The sequence below is a fragment of the Thermobia domestica genome, chromosome 18, assembly GCF_964235325.1.
Source record: "Thermobia domestica chromosome 18, izTheDome1.hap1.1, whole genome shotgun sequence".
NCBI lineage: Eukaryota > Metazoa > Arthropoda > Insecta > Zygentoma > Lepismatidae > Thermobia > Thermobia domestica.
The window spans coordinates 68,583,714-68,596,968 of NC_137471.1; the positions used below are offsets into that span (position 1 = coordinate 68,583,714).

Genomic DNA, 13,255 nt, shown 5'->3' on the forward strand with positions numbered 1-13,255 from the left:
AAGGGAATGGTAACACCAAGGATGTTATAAAATAGAGGATATGCCCATACAACAAAATTTTGAAGCTATACGTCACAGTTTCGCCACCCCCATTCTGCCCACTCCACCCAATAAGATCGCAATGTTGTGAGCCAACATTCATGGCGGAAAGGAAAGTAGCTAATTAGACGGCGGAAACGAGAGTATCCAATCAGACGTGCCGATGCTCTGTTCTTATTTTGACTTCATTGCGTTAATAGGATGAAGATACATATGGGCAGATCCTCTTTTTAATAACATCCTTGGGTACACGAAGTCTTATTCAATTGCTTACATCTGGCGAAAAAGTATCCCTTACAACAACACTTCCATTTCCTTGCCTTAATCAAGAATCTTTTCCCAAGTACTTTTCAGAATTAGAGAAACAGAAAATAAAAGTATTAATTCAATTTGATACAGTAAATCTTCCATTTAATAAAATAATTGGGGCAAAAGTACGTCCGTAAAATCTGAAGACTGCTAAATCGCGAATTATGTTATTAAAAATTGTGTAAGATAATGTATATAAAATATTTAATGCGCATGTTAGCAACAAAAACGCCATAGAACAAGGCATTAGAAGGATGGGAAAAATCTTATCAGATATCAGGTGGCAGAGCAGCCTCCGCCTGAACCTCGCCCGCTGAAATAAAGAGCAATTCAATTTAATTCTGAATAATCAAATTCCTAAGTTGCCTGATAGCCTATACTTATAATAAGCAGACAATTTCGGATCTGAAAGATCTCTTTACGTATGTGATTATGATGTCCATATGGCCTGTTCTGATTCTTTACAACATTTTCTATAGGGATGGCCAAAATTTTCCGGAATTGGAAATTTTAGTTTCCGGGATTCGAAAAATTCAGGAATTTTTCAAAATTCCGAATTTTTTAAAATTTCGGACTTATTCCGAATTCCGTACTTTTCCGACATCGGAATATTTTCGAATTCCGAAATGTTTCCGAAATCTGAATTTTCCGAGTTCTGGAATTTTTCCGGTTTTACTTTCCGGATTCCGGAAAGTAAAAATTTCGGAATTGGCCGTCCCTAATTTTCTACTATTACCTCCTAGCTAAGAAACTGATACCCTGGGTCACAATCATCCATGTCTATTCACCGTTTAATATAATTTTCCCTGACATTTTCCCCAGACTTCAACATGGGGATTGGAATTTTCCGAAGCTTTGTTTCACAAATTATCACGAATAAACAGAAGTTGCAACTCTAGCAAGCAACAGTGTGGTACTATTTTCCTGTGTAGAAATCACGACTATATTACAATTGCATTTTAAAAATATGGTCAAAGTTTTTGCCTCAACAGTTTCTTTCACCCAACCAAATTTGCTATGTTAGTAAATTCTGTCCGTTAAGTCAGAAGTCTATTGACTCAAAATCGTTAAATCCGACATAGGTTTAGTGTATTTAAAAACTGTATTCTAATATTGCAAAATAAAAGCTAACGCTTTTCTATCCACAAAGTTAGCTAGCAATATAAATAAATACAGTAATACTAATAACTAGAGACCCGATGTTTAGGCACTAAAAACCTGGAAAATAGACAGGCAAATAGGCACTAAAAATTAAAAAAAAAAAGGCACTAAAATGTAACTCGAAATATGAAGATAAATACTCAATATAATTAAAAATAGATTCAAGTCATAGATAATGTTCAAAGAATATAGAAACACTTCTTTGTTAATATCTTCTTTTATTGTATATATAAAAACAAAGCTTGTTATGCATTCCATATATACTGGGAGAACCTGAAAGATATGCACATACGTCAAGAGGTGATTCATGACATCAAAAGAAGACAAAAAAGTTCTTTTGCATGTTGTCGAATTCCACGTCGTGTAGGAGTGACAAGGGGGCGAACTTGGAATCCAAAATCAAATCCTGACAATTGGAACGAGACATAAAGGTGTGCACATACTTCGGGAGATTCGTGACATTCAAAAGGACTTTTTGCCTTCTTTTCATGTCACGAATCACCTTTCGAAGTATGCGCACATCTTTCGGTTTCGTACCAATTGTCAGGATTCGATTTTCGATTTCAAGTTGGCACTCTGTGAAAAATACACGAGGACTGTTTGTCTTCTTTTGATATCACTAATCACTTCCCGAAGTATGTGCACATCTTTGAAGTTCACTCTGTATATATATTGCAACGTACCACGTGCTTGTGTTTACAAACACCTAATATACACATATATGTGTGTATTATTTATGTTATATAAATTACATTTTTCCCAATGAAGGCTTAATTTGAAGAAAATGCATAGAATAGGCAACATTAGGCACTAAAGCAATTATTTAGGCAGTAAAGGTCGAAATAGGCAAAATAGACAAAATAAAATTGGCTTAAATCGAAACTATAACCCCCCATATAAACTTTAAAATGTTATTTTTGATCGTATCTTTAATATTAAAGAATAGGCATTTTGCCTAACATCCGGTCTCTACTAATAACATTTATTGCATTTCAGGCATGGTTTGATGCTATGTTCCTTGTACTTGATAATATGTGCCTGGCAACAGGTATAATTATGCTGTTTGGTTCATACATTAATTTTCAAGGTAATCCAACGTTAACGGCAACTCAGGTCGAGTGTTTTAAATTGTTACTTTCTTTGTCCGTTTACGTATACCAGTGCATGATAGCTGACTTCCTTGTTAAAGTATATCGCGGAAGTCCGGAACAGTTTGCATCACAGAGTAAGTATTGTAGTTTTTTGGAAGTCCTGGCTAACATATTCCTAATTTATATTAAAATAATGCTATTTCTTAAAGTGTAAGGATATTACATTGTACTGCTTCTTTTGAAGTAGGTATATGCTCGTTAATATTTGTCTGGCAGTATTATACAAGTAACACCATTAATTAATAAATGTGCTGCTTGAAGCTCGTGTCATATGCTCACTAAGGTTATTAAATACTTCAATAACTGCAGGGATGTTAAAATCATTTGGAACTATTGGTATGAAAGAATCCAAATGATTTAGTTAGTTATATTTCTAATATTGTGACTACAAGATAAGTTGATTAGCATGAGTATGGCTTGAATCAAGTGACGTGTTTTGTATGTGTGATAGAGAAAGTGGATCATATCTTGTGTGACTTTGCTTAGGAGGGAGCAGGGTCTTATTGGTATTATGATCCATGTAGTGATTGGAGCACAGCAAAATTATAACTTATCGCATTCACCGGCGTATAATTGTTACTTTTTCTCTTTGAGAATATGTTCAAACATGAAATGCATCTTACATATTCATAGAGAGAGCTTGATTATTTTAATTTTAATAAGTATTTCTAATTGTGTGTTGTTTGATATCTTCTTTGTTTCCTCACGGTGTCTAATAGCATTCACATAGTTCAGTGTTTTAATAGGTAGTTTAGATACAGCTTACTGTTTCATAGTGTTCATTCTTTTTTCTGGTTATTCATACACTATGTGACATTCTACATTCCTTTAATAAGCGCTTATGTTGATATAGGAGACATTATACAGATCGATGGTCACCAACCAAAGTTCGTACAATGATGGACGGTGTATCAGAGTAGAATTCCCTTTATCCCACCCCGAAACGTTGTATGGATTGCTTTGTAAGCAGCAGTGGCGTAGCAGCTGCCCCCGCAACCCCCGCAGTGCGGGGGGTCCCGAGGTATAGGGGGCCCCGAAGTCTTGCGATGAATAAAGGTTTAAAGAAGTAGAACTTCAACCTTACTTCTGTCGGCTTTACAACTAGGGCCCCTTCTCTATACTTTGCGGAGGGAGGTGGAAAGTGTGCTACGCCACTGGTGAGCAGTGTCATAGTAATGAAGCAGCGAATTTTTTTTTTTTTTATTCGCGTCAAGATCGTTGCACCTTCAAGAGTAGTGTTATGAACGAGAACGGCTAGCTCGTTTGAGGCACCAGCCGACCAATGTCCTGAAAGGTCTCTTACATACTTCCGAACCAATGGGTTACGAGAGTATTTGAGACACTTTAGATGGTACGCAGCATTCGAGGCCAGTAGCTCCAGAGACGACCTACACTTTAATTACTGTCGCTTGGGACGGAGTATGAGCGACCATAGCAGGCCTTCTAAGTCCGTCGGAAGTTGGAATGACTCCCTCCACCCCGAACTACATGTTATTCCTAAGGTCCTTGCACAACGCGTCACAGATAACATCAAGAGGTCTGATTCGATTTTTATGAGTTCTTCCACAATCCTGGATAATATGGGCAGTTGCTAAACTGATTCCACAGCTGGACTGGCAATCAGTGGAGATCCCGTATCTCCGCGACCCACGAAAAGTTCACATCTTACTAGATAAACAGTCGACTCTCGTGTGATTTAACTCCACATAGTCCGTACTGGCAAGGCTCAATGCACCACTCAGGGAGTGGGGTGCAGATGACGCTCGAACTCGGGAACATTTCCGAAACTTGTGACTGGTGTTGAAACTATGCAGCTTAAGGGCCTATAGTTTCCTAAAGTTAGTCGAACATCGTAAACTCTTGCTAAAATATAAGTTTTTTTTTTAATCTTTATGATATACGGTGAAAATATTTTTCCTTCAAAATGGTATAGTACCAAAAAATAGGTGCGTTCCCTCATAAATAAAGACTGGAGAATTTGGTAAATAAGATTAATTATTTTACTAACAACCAAGATCGTACCCAGAGAAAATGCGAAGAGGAATTTGTGAAAACACCACAGGCATAGTTTAAAAATATTTGAAATAACTTAGAATGCAGTTTAATCCCACGTAAATTTGACAACTTCAAAAAGGAGAAGGTCTGTTCCTTAATATCGTCTTTGGGTACTTTTTGCTATTAACATGTATGGAAAAAGTGACACTATTCGTTACAAGACTACCGAAATAAGTAGATTTAAGTCAACTCCGCACGTTTGTTTGTTTTCTATTAATATTCCAGAACCTTTCTCAATAAATATACTACCAGTGAAAAGTTTACTTGTTAATAAAGCTCTTCTAAGAATTTTAGTTTGCGTGTATCCGTCCGAAAGATCCTAAATTTCAAGTACTACTGGCCAAGATGTACATATAGGCAGTGGCGGCGGTTGGACGTTAAAAGTGGGGAGGGGGGCAAGACATGATCTGAATATTTGATATCAATGTTAGTTTTCCTGGTTGCTTGTAACACTTTGTTTGACGAAAGGTTGTATAACTAATAGGATACTATCTTTTTCAGTTAAAATACCGTATATCGTATTTCATATTTTATTAAGTAAATTGACAAGAGTAACGCAAGTAGATACTAGCCCTTTGTACTCTTAAACAACGAAGGTGCAAGAAGAGATTTGATTCCTTTCTCATGAATATCTGTCTGGAAAATTGTGAGATCAGATTAGGGGCCTATTTAATAACAAATTTGCAAAACAAATAAACAGAAAGGATAATATTAATCAAATAATCATAGTAATAAATAATGAGGCTTGTTTTACAAAAGTTGTATTGTAACTGGGAATTAATGAACAACTTATATTTTTAATTCCACGCATGCTATTATATGTGTTATTACTCTTAGGATGACAGTGAATACTAGAAGCATATGCTACGACATATAAAGAAATACTTTTGCAGCTTCCCAAAACATGTTCGCTGCCATTAAGTACAGTTTTCACTTTCTTGGAATATATCAAAACTCAGCAATACTTAATCACTCCACATTTCAGTTATACAAAATAATCCTAAAACCTAGAATTATGCTAAATTTAATAAATTTAATGGTACATACAAAACTGTATATGTACACCCATAAATTCCTATATTACCCTGCAAAATTAATATTCCTTACTGAGCTCCTTCGTGGCTAAGCGGATAGCGTACACGCTTTTGACGTGGGAGACCGGGCTCGATTCCCGGGAGAGCTCACGTGGTTCGGACTCCACGTTGATCATTAAGTCCACCTCTCATATAACTTCGCTGCTGAACAGGATGTTAAACTAAAAAAAATCAAATCAAAATATTCCTTATTATTAGACAGAACAAAATACCTTTTAGGAACTGTTGATTTTTGTGCAATTAAAGAATAACTTGTGAAGAACTTTTTTCTTGCGAAATGTTATCTCAGTTAGTTCCAGAGCGGCTAACACATCGAGCCCTTGCAAGAAGAAATTATAGTACGCTCGAATTGTGGTGCTCCAATAGGTTAATTTTTGGACAATTTTTTAGTGGCAGTTCAAACGCAATTCTTGTAGCTTTCTTAATTCCACGGGAAGACAACCAATACGTACTCATGGAATGACAAATATTTAATGGCACCATTTTTATTCTATGAACCTATAATACATACAAAACTTTATATTTTCAAATGAAACTATATACATTTATGGGTAATTTCAAAAGAGTGGGGGCAACTGCCCCCCTTTCCCCCCTAATCGCAGCCCATGCATATAGGATCAAAAGTTGAAATCGAGTTTGTTTATGGAAACTGTACATCAAGTTGATCACAAGATATGATCTGCCATGATATGCCAGTTCCCGATGTGATTATTTCCATGGCAGTAATTATGAATATTATCCTTGTTTGTTAGACTACCTACAATGCTGTTTAGGTTAGCGGGTTACTATAATGCTCAGGATACAAAATACTACTTTCTTTGTGGAATTCAACACTAAATGAAACTAAATTACTTTCAATTAAACCTTCACGTGATGAATACTGAAGATCTACTACTTCTTTAAAAATGAATATGCACATATGCAAATACAGATGGTGATCAGAAAAATGGAAACACCTGTAGTTGGCAACACGTCAGAATTATAGGTTGGCAGTGGTGTCGTGGCGCCCGCAGCGCCGAACCGCTGGTGGTGGTGTGTTAGGTCGGTCTCCATACTACGTCAGGCGCAGTGGAACAGCAGTGTCCAGTGGCTGCAGCAGACGGAGGTACTGTAAAATGGGAGACCTCTCAGAGTTTCAAAGAGGGCAAATTGTTGGTGCGCGGTTATGTGGAGTGAGTGTGACGGCAGTGGCTACTGTGTTAGGTGTGTCGCGTGAGACAGTGTCGAAGGTGATGATGGCCTACACAACACACGGGAAAACCACATCGGGGAAGCGGAACAGTGGGCGGAAGAAAATCATGAGTGACAGGTCACGCCGGGTATTAAAGCGCATTGTTACGCAGAACCGTCGTGTCACTGCGGAGCAAGTGACGGACGAACTCAATCAGCACCTCCTCCACCCTGTTTCGACAATCACAGTCCGCCGCGAATTACATTACATGAGCTTACGGGGTCGTGTTGCACGGGCCAAACCGCTCATCAGGGACACTTTCGCACGCCGCAAATGGTGCCGCGACCATGCAACTTGGACCGTTGAGGACTGGAAACGTGTGAAATGGTCGGATGAGTCATCCTTCACCCTATTCCCAACCACGGGCCGTGTTTATGTGTGGAGAACGCCCAAAGAAGCTTATGATCTGCAGTGTCTCCGCCCAACTGTGAAACATGGCGGCGGCTCGGTGATGCTGTGAGCCGCCATATCATGGTTTTCATTGGGTCCTGTGGTCACACTTAGCGGACGAATCACTGCCAACGATTATGTCGCAATTTTAGGAGACCACTTGCATCCAATGGTCTGGATGTTGTTCCCGGACAATGACGCCATCTTCCAGTATGATAATGCACCCATTCACACAGCTGGCGTTGTTGCAGCGTGGTTTGAGGAACATCGGGATGAAGTTCAACACCTCCCCTGGCCTGCCCAATCCCCAGATCTCAACATAATTGAATATCTGTGGTCCGTCTTGGAAACACGACTCCGGTGACGATTTCCACCTCCATCCTCTCTCACAGAACTGGTCGATGCCCTGCACGAGGAATGGTGTAAAATTCCACTTGCTACAATTTACGACCTCTATGGCTCCATCCCACGTCGCATCAAGGCTGTTCTGAAGGCAAAAGGTGGCCCGACACCATATTAATCTGGTAAGTTGCAATTTCGTTCAGGTGTTTCCATTTTTCTGATCAGCATCTGTATGTATTTAGAAGTTTAGAACATATTTTAATGGTATTTGCATATTTCTGCAAATATTTGAAATTACGAAGCATTTTAACGCTCTTAAACATTCAACATCAGTAATTTAATGAGTATTGGACATCGATTCAATATGTAGAGTCAAGACCTCTAAACCGGATCACTTTCAAGAGAAAAAGCAGCAACTCGAAAGGAAACAATACAAATAAAAAAGTTTTTGCATTCGTATGATAGAAAGGTACATTATTTATTGAAAAAAGAAGTTTTGTTTGTTTCCAATTAATCAGAAATGTATAATAAACAAAACAAGGGACATGTACGAAAACTAGATATTAAGTAACTTGTTTTTTAAAATGAATAATATGCCCTGTTAAGTGGATCATAGCCAATTTCAATAGCACAAAAACACTAAAAAAATCTAAATGAATAATAAATGGAAAGCAAAATGTAATAATTAGCTCAATCCATAATTACATTATTTCCTAGTATCTACAGTCATTTCTCCTTAAGTGTTTCTGAAACAAAGCGCTGTCCAGAAAGGAATTCATTTTTTTCCCTCTGGCACCAACAGATTCTTCATGGAACCATGTGTTACACGAGCCGCAGTGGATCATTTCTTCTTAAGATTCTATCTGAAGCAAAGCAGTTTCCACAAAGGAAAGTCTTTTCTCCTCGGGCACCAACATAGTCTTCCTCCACGGACTTCCTAGTCCACACCCAAAACTATCAATGGGGGTAGGGGGATATAAAATTAAATATGTTATCCATTTGTTATCCTGCATGTAGTGCAAAAACTTTTTATGTGTATTAAGATTGATCCACGTTTTATGAGGAAGAGAATTATGTTTTTCTACTAAAAATAACAGTAAGTCCTAACGTATTTATTTACAAATCCATACAACTGATCAAAATTTAAAAATACATTATTTTTTAAAATAAAAATATTTTTGTTTAACAAGGAAAAGAAATGCTTTCTGCTTATCCACTGTATGGAAGCTCTTGTACATGATCCTGTTTACAAAACAATTCAAGATCCGGTTTATAAGACATAAGTTTTCGCATAACGTTCAACTGTGAGCAGCTAACGAGAAAGACGATGTATTACTGAATTGCATCAATTGTTGCGCAATGGTTATCTTAATGAACAATAAAAATATGGTTCAATTTGAGCTAAAAATACTTACCGCACAGAATCTTACGTTTTTCCTCGGCTGCCGTTTCGGAAGCAACTTTTGTTTTAACAATGGACGCTGAAATTTTCTTTCCTATTCTCTATGCGACACGCCATCACTCACACACCTCCAACGGAACTATCCATTTAAATGGTCTTGAACGCTTCGATGCGGCTAGACACGGGATACAGGTGTGCAAACTTTTGGTCACACATCTCGCTTTCCATACCTTGATCATCTTTATAAGCCGATCCGGTTTTGAGGACTATATTTTACTTGTCTTCTAGCATTTCTAGCATTTTACCCACCCTTTATATTCTTTTCTAGCATTAGAAAATAGTACTGTCTATAAAGATATTAATTTCACTCATATACACTTTTGTATCGTGGCAGACATAAGTCTTTGACCAGGTAATGGCGAATGCTTTGAAACAAATGAAGAGTATTAGAAACAAATCTGTCATATCTGTAGTTTCGTGTGGAGAGGAAACAAACTTGTGAACGAAAGGTTTAAGAACAACTCAAGTTATTAACATAAACTTTGCCGGAGATTATTCACTTATATCATCATAAAATAAATACGAAAGACGTTTTGAATCGAAGAAATATAACATACAACTTTGCAAGCGAAAACAAAAAAACCTAACGTAACCTAACTAAAGGCGAATCGTTTACCTTGAAGTGATCGTGGTTCAGTTGTCAAGGCACCTGACCAGCAACCTCGAGGTTCTTGGTTCGAACCCATGTCGGGAATTTTTTTACTTTAGGAATTTTTATGGCGATTGATCAGCGATGACATACGTTTTATTATATTCAGATATTTGAATACTCGGATGTTTCAATACTTGAACTATCAAATTTTCAGGTATAATAATAGCAATAATAATACTACGCAACGGCAAATAATATATGGCATCATTTTTCTCTATGAACCAGTAATACATGCAAAAAATTTACATTTCCAAATGAAACTATATACACTAAGGGGTCACTTCAAAGAAGTGGGGGCGCAACTGCCCCTTCTTGCTAAACTAATCGCCACCCCTAATTAGAGCATTATATAATAGTAATACAAACAGGAGAAAGAGAAAGGTAGTCATCATTTTGTTTTATTCTGGGGCACAGCTCGCTCACATATATTGAAAAAGGGTTCTCTACTCATTAATTAAGGAGAAGACCCCCGACTTTTATGCACTAAAATCCTGAAATATGCACTGAAAAGTTTGAAATTTTATATTATACATACAGTAATATGCTCTTAAGAAACAGCGTATTCATTCCAGATTTAATTGTTCAAAATATTTATGGCTAGGTGTTCTTCAAGATTTTTTTGGTGCCAAACATCGTCTTTCTTTATTTGTAAAAATGAATTTATAGGCCTAAATGGCATTCCAACATCAACAAAGTGAATGGGCAGTTATTTGTACAGTGGTATAGGAAGTTCGAAGCACTTATGTGCCAAAAAAAAAAAAAAAAAAAAGACTTATTGCTCTCACACATGTACTGTGTACTTTACTCGATTTGTCCTAACCTGAATTTGATCTGTTCACATTAACCAATTTATCTTGAAGTTTTTTTTCTCTCTCTCTCAAGTTTCGCCTCGATCGGGGGAGGTTGTTTCCTTAGCAACTTTAAGTAACTTGCACAGGAATGTACATTGAGTTTCCAGAAAATTAATTGTTTCAACAATTGTATCGTGGCGGACACAAGTCTTTGACCAGGTATTGGCATCTGCTTTGAAACAAATAGAAAATATGAAAATTAAATCTGTCATATCTGTAATTTCGTGTGCAGAAGAAAGAAACTTGTGAACGAAAGGTTTAAGAACAAGTAGAAATAATTCACTTATACCATCATAAAGAAATACGAAAGATGTTTTGAATCGAGAAATATAACATACAACTTTGCAAGTGGAGGCAAACAAACCTAACGTAACATGACTTAAGGCGGATCGTTTACCGCGAAGTGATCCCGGTTCAGTGGTCAAGGCGCTTCACCAGTAATCTGGAGGTTCTTGGTTCGAATCCACGTCGGGATTTTTTTTCCTTTAGGATTTTTGATGGATCAGCGATGATATATGTTTTATTATATTCAGATATTTGAATACTCGGATATTCAATATTTGAACTATCAAATCTTCAGGAATAATAATAAACTAATAATAATAATTATTATCTCGTAGAAGATTAAAAGCTAGGAGCTAATTATCGCTCAGGTTATAGCATTAAAGCAGAAACGTGAGATTTGAATAGAATATTTCGGTTTTGTTTAATGTTGCCCATGAGAAGAGGAATTTCTCATCTCGTTTCTGAAACAAACAAAATAACATGAGAATTAACATTTTACATTCGACACGGGACAAGGTTAACTCAAATCATCGTCTCGCTTTGGAGATGAGAATCGAGACGAGACGAAAAGTATCGTAAACATTTCTCGTCTTGTCTCGACTCTCGAAATAGTGTATGTTCATTCTGTAAGTAACAATTGCTCTGTAGACTGAATCTTATTAGCCATTTTGTTACTTTGTGTTTCAGAGCTCATTTAATTATAGTCTGTGTAGGTATTTTGTAGCAAAGCTTTTATAATTACCTCTGCATATCCTAAAAAATAGTTTATTATATACTTTACTGTTGCGTGATATTCAGTTATTTTTATTACAGTTATTTTCCTTGAAACATACAGTAGAATACTTTCAACATGAAACTTTAGTGGAACGCTTTAGTTTAAAATTTTGTAGTTGTAGAGGTGTGTCTTAGAGGTACGGAACACCTTCCCCGAAATCAATACTTTTAAGTAAGTTTTGCCAAATTTGAAGGCAACTCTAAAACTTATAATACATTATTATTATTATTATTATTATTATTATTATAATAATAATAATAATAATAATAATTATTATTATTATTATTATTATTATTATTATTATTATTATTATTATTATTATTATTATTATTATTATTATTATTATTATTATTATTATTATTATTTTATTGCTGAAGTGTTGTGAATTTAATGGTTCACTCTGTTCCACCCAGCTCTTGCCTAATAGGCATTCTGCTGGACAAACACCGTGAGTGTAGGTTTTCTCCGGGTTTCACTTCCTCCCACTTTCTTCATTCCAAAATTTCTGTCATTCTCATCATCGATGTCTTCTGTAGCTTAGCCGGCATAATCATTACTTAAAAACAAATTTTCTTAGGGCTTTTGTTAGTTCAGTCGCCCTGCTTTCTACATGAAATTTTGCCTTGAAACATTCCGTTTAACATTTAGCTAGTTGTAGGGACACATGCAGAGGGTATGTCTTGATGATCCTGACACTTCTCTCCAATCCCGACAATTTTGTAACTTTTGTCTAACGCTAGGGGTTATTTTACAGATTTTAATACAATCTGTCCTCATACAAAATTTACCTTCTATATTATTATTACTATTATTATTATTATTATTATTATTATTATTATTATTATTATTATTATTATTATTATTATTATTATTATTATTATTACAGAATATTTGAGACCTCAATATTACGTCCGATTAAAATGCAAACAAGCATACTGAAGTTAAGAAAAATTAAAATAATTTTTTTGGACCCCCAATAAGGATGAATTGCCTTATAATATATACTTTGGAAGGAAAAGAAATGGGAAAAAGGTGTCAGCTCCTGGACAATACTACAATCAAACGTTCGGATGCCTTAATAGAAACTAAGTAGAATTTGTCTTCATCACGATACATAGTAACGCCCTTTCTTTGGGTAAAAGACTTTGGATTATGTATGCGTTATAATGTTATTTTAACAAAATATGCATACAAATATAGAAAAAGAATAGTTCCTATTTACAAATGTTGGTTGAACAGATATATGGAACGTGTTAGAAATGGCAAGCGAAAATATTATTATTATTTCCAGTAACAGTGGAAGAACTTAGAAACAATTCCACAATGAAACAATAACGTTTCAGACACATCTATGACTCATACTTTATGTATTCATGAATTGTTTGCTAAAGACGCTAAGTTTTCAGAGAGTACGAATCGAGATTGTAAACTGTGACGTCATGTTGTTAGTATTTACCC

General features: G+C 36.1%; 1 protein-coding gene across 4 annotated transcripts in view; it reads left to right on the plus strand.

Moving 5' to 3' along the window:
• Nucleotides 1-13,255, plus strand: part of LOC145674987 (sodium-dependent dopamine transporter-like) — a 175,406-nt gene that overhangs the window by 127,946 nt on the left and 34,205 nt on the right. For 3 of the 4 annotated variants that reach the window (XM_081745323.1, XM_081745325.1, XM_081745324.1), the window contains exon 8: nucleotides 2,506-2,734. The exons of the other annotated variant lie outside the window; for it this stretch is intronic. In XM_081745323.1, coding sequence (XP_081601449.1) covers nucleotides 2,506-2,734 — 229 coding nt within the window. The remainder of the gene's footprint in view (nucleotides 1-2,505; nucleotides 2,735-13,255) is intronic. 4 annotated transcript variants of the gene reach the window in all.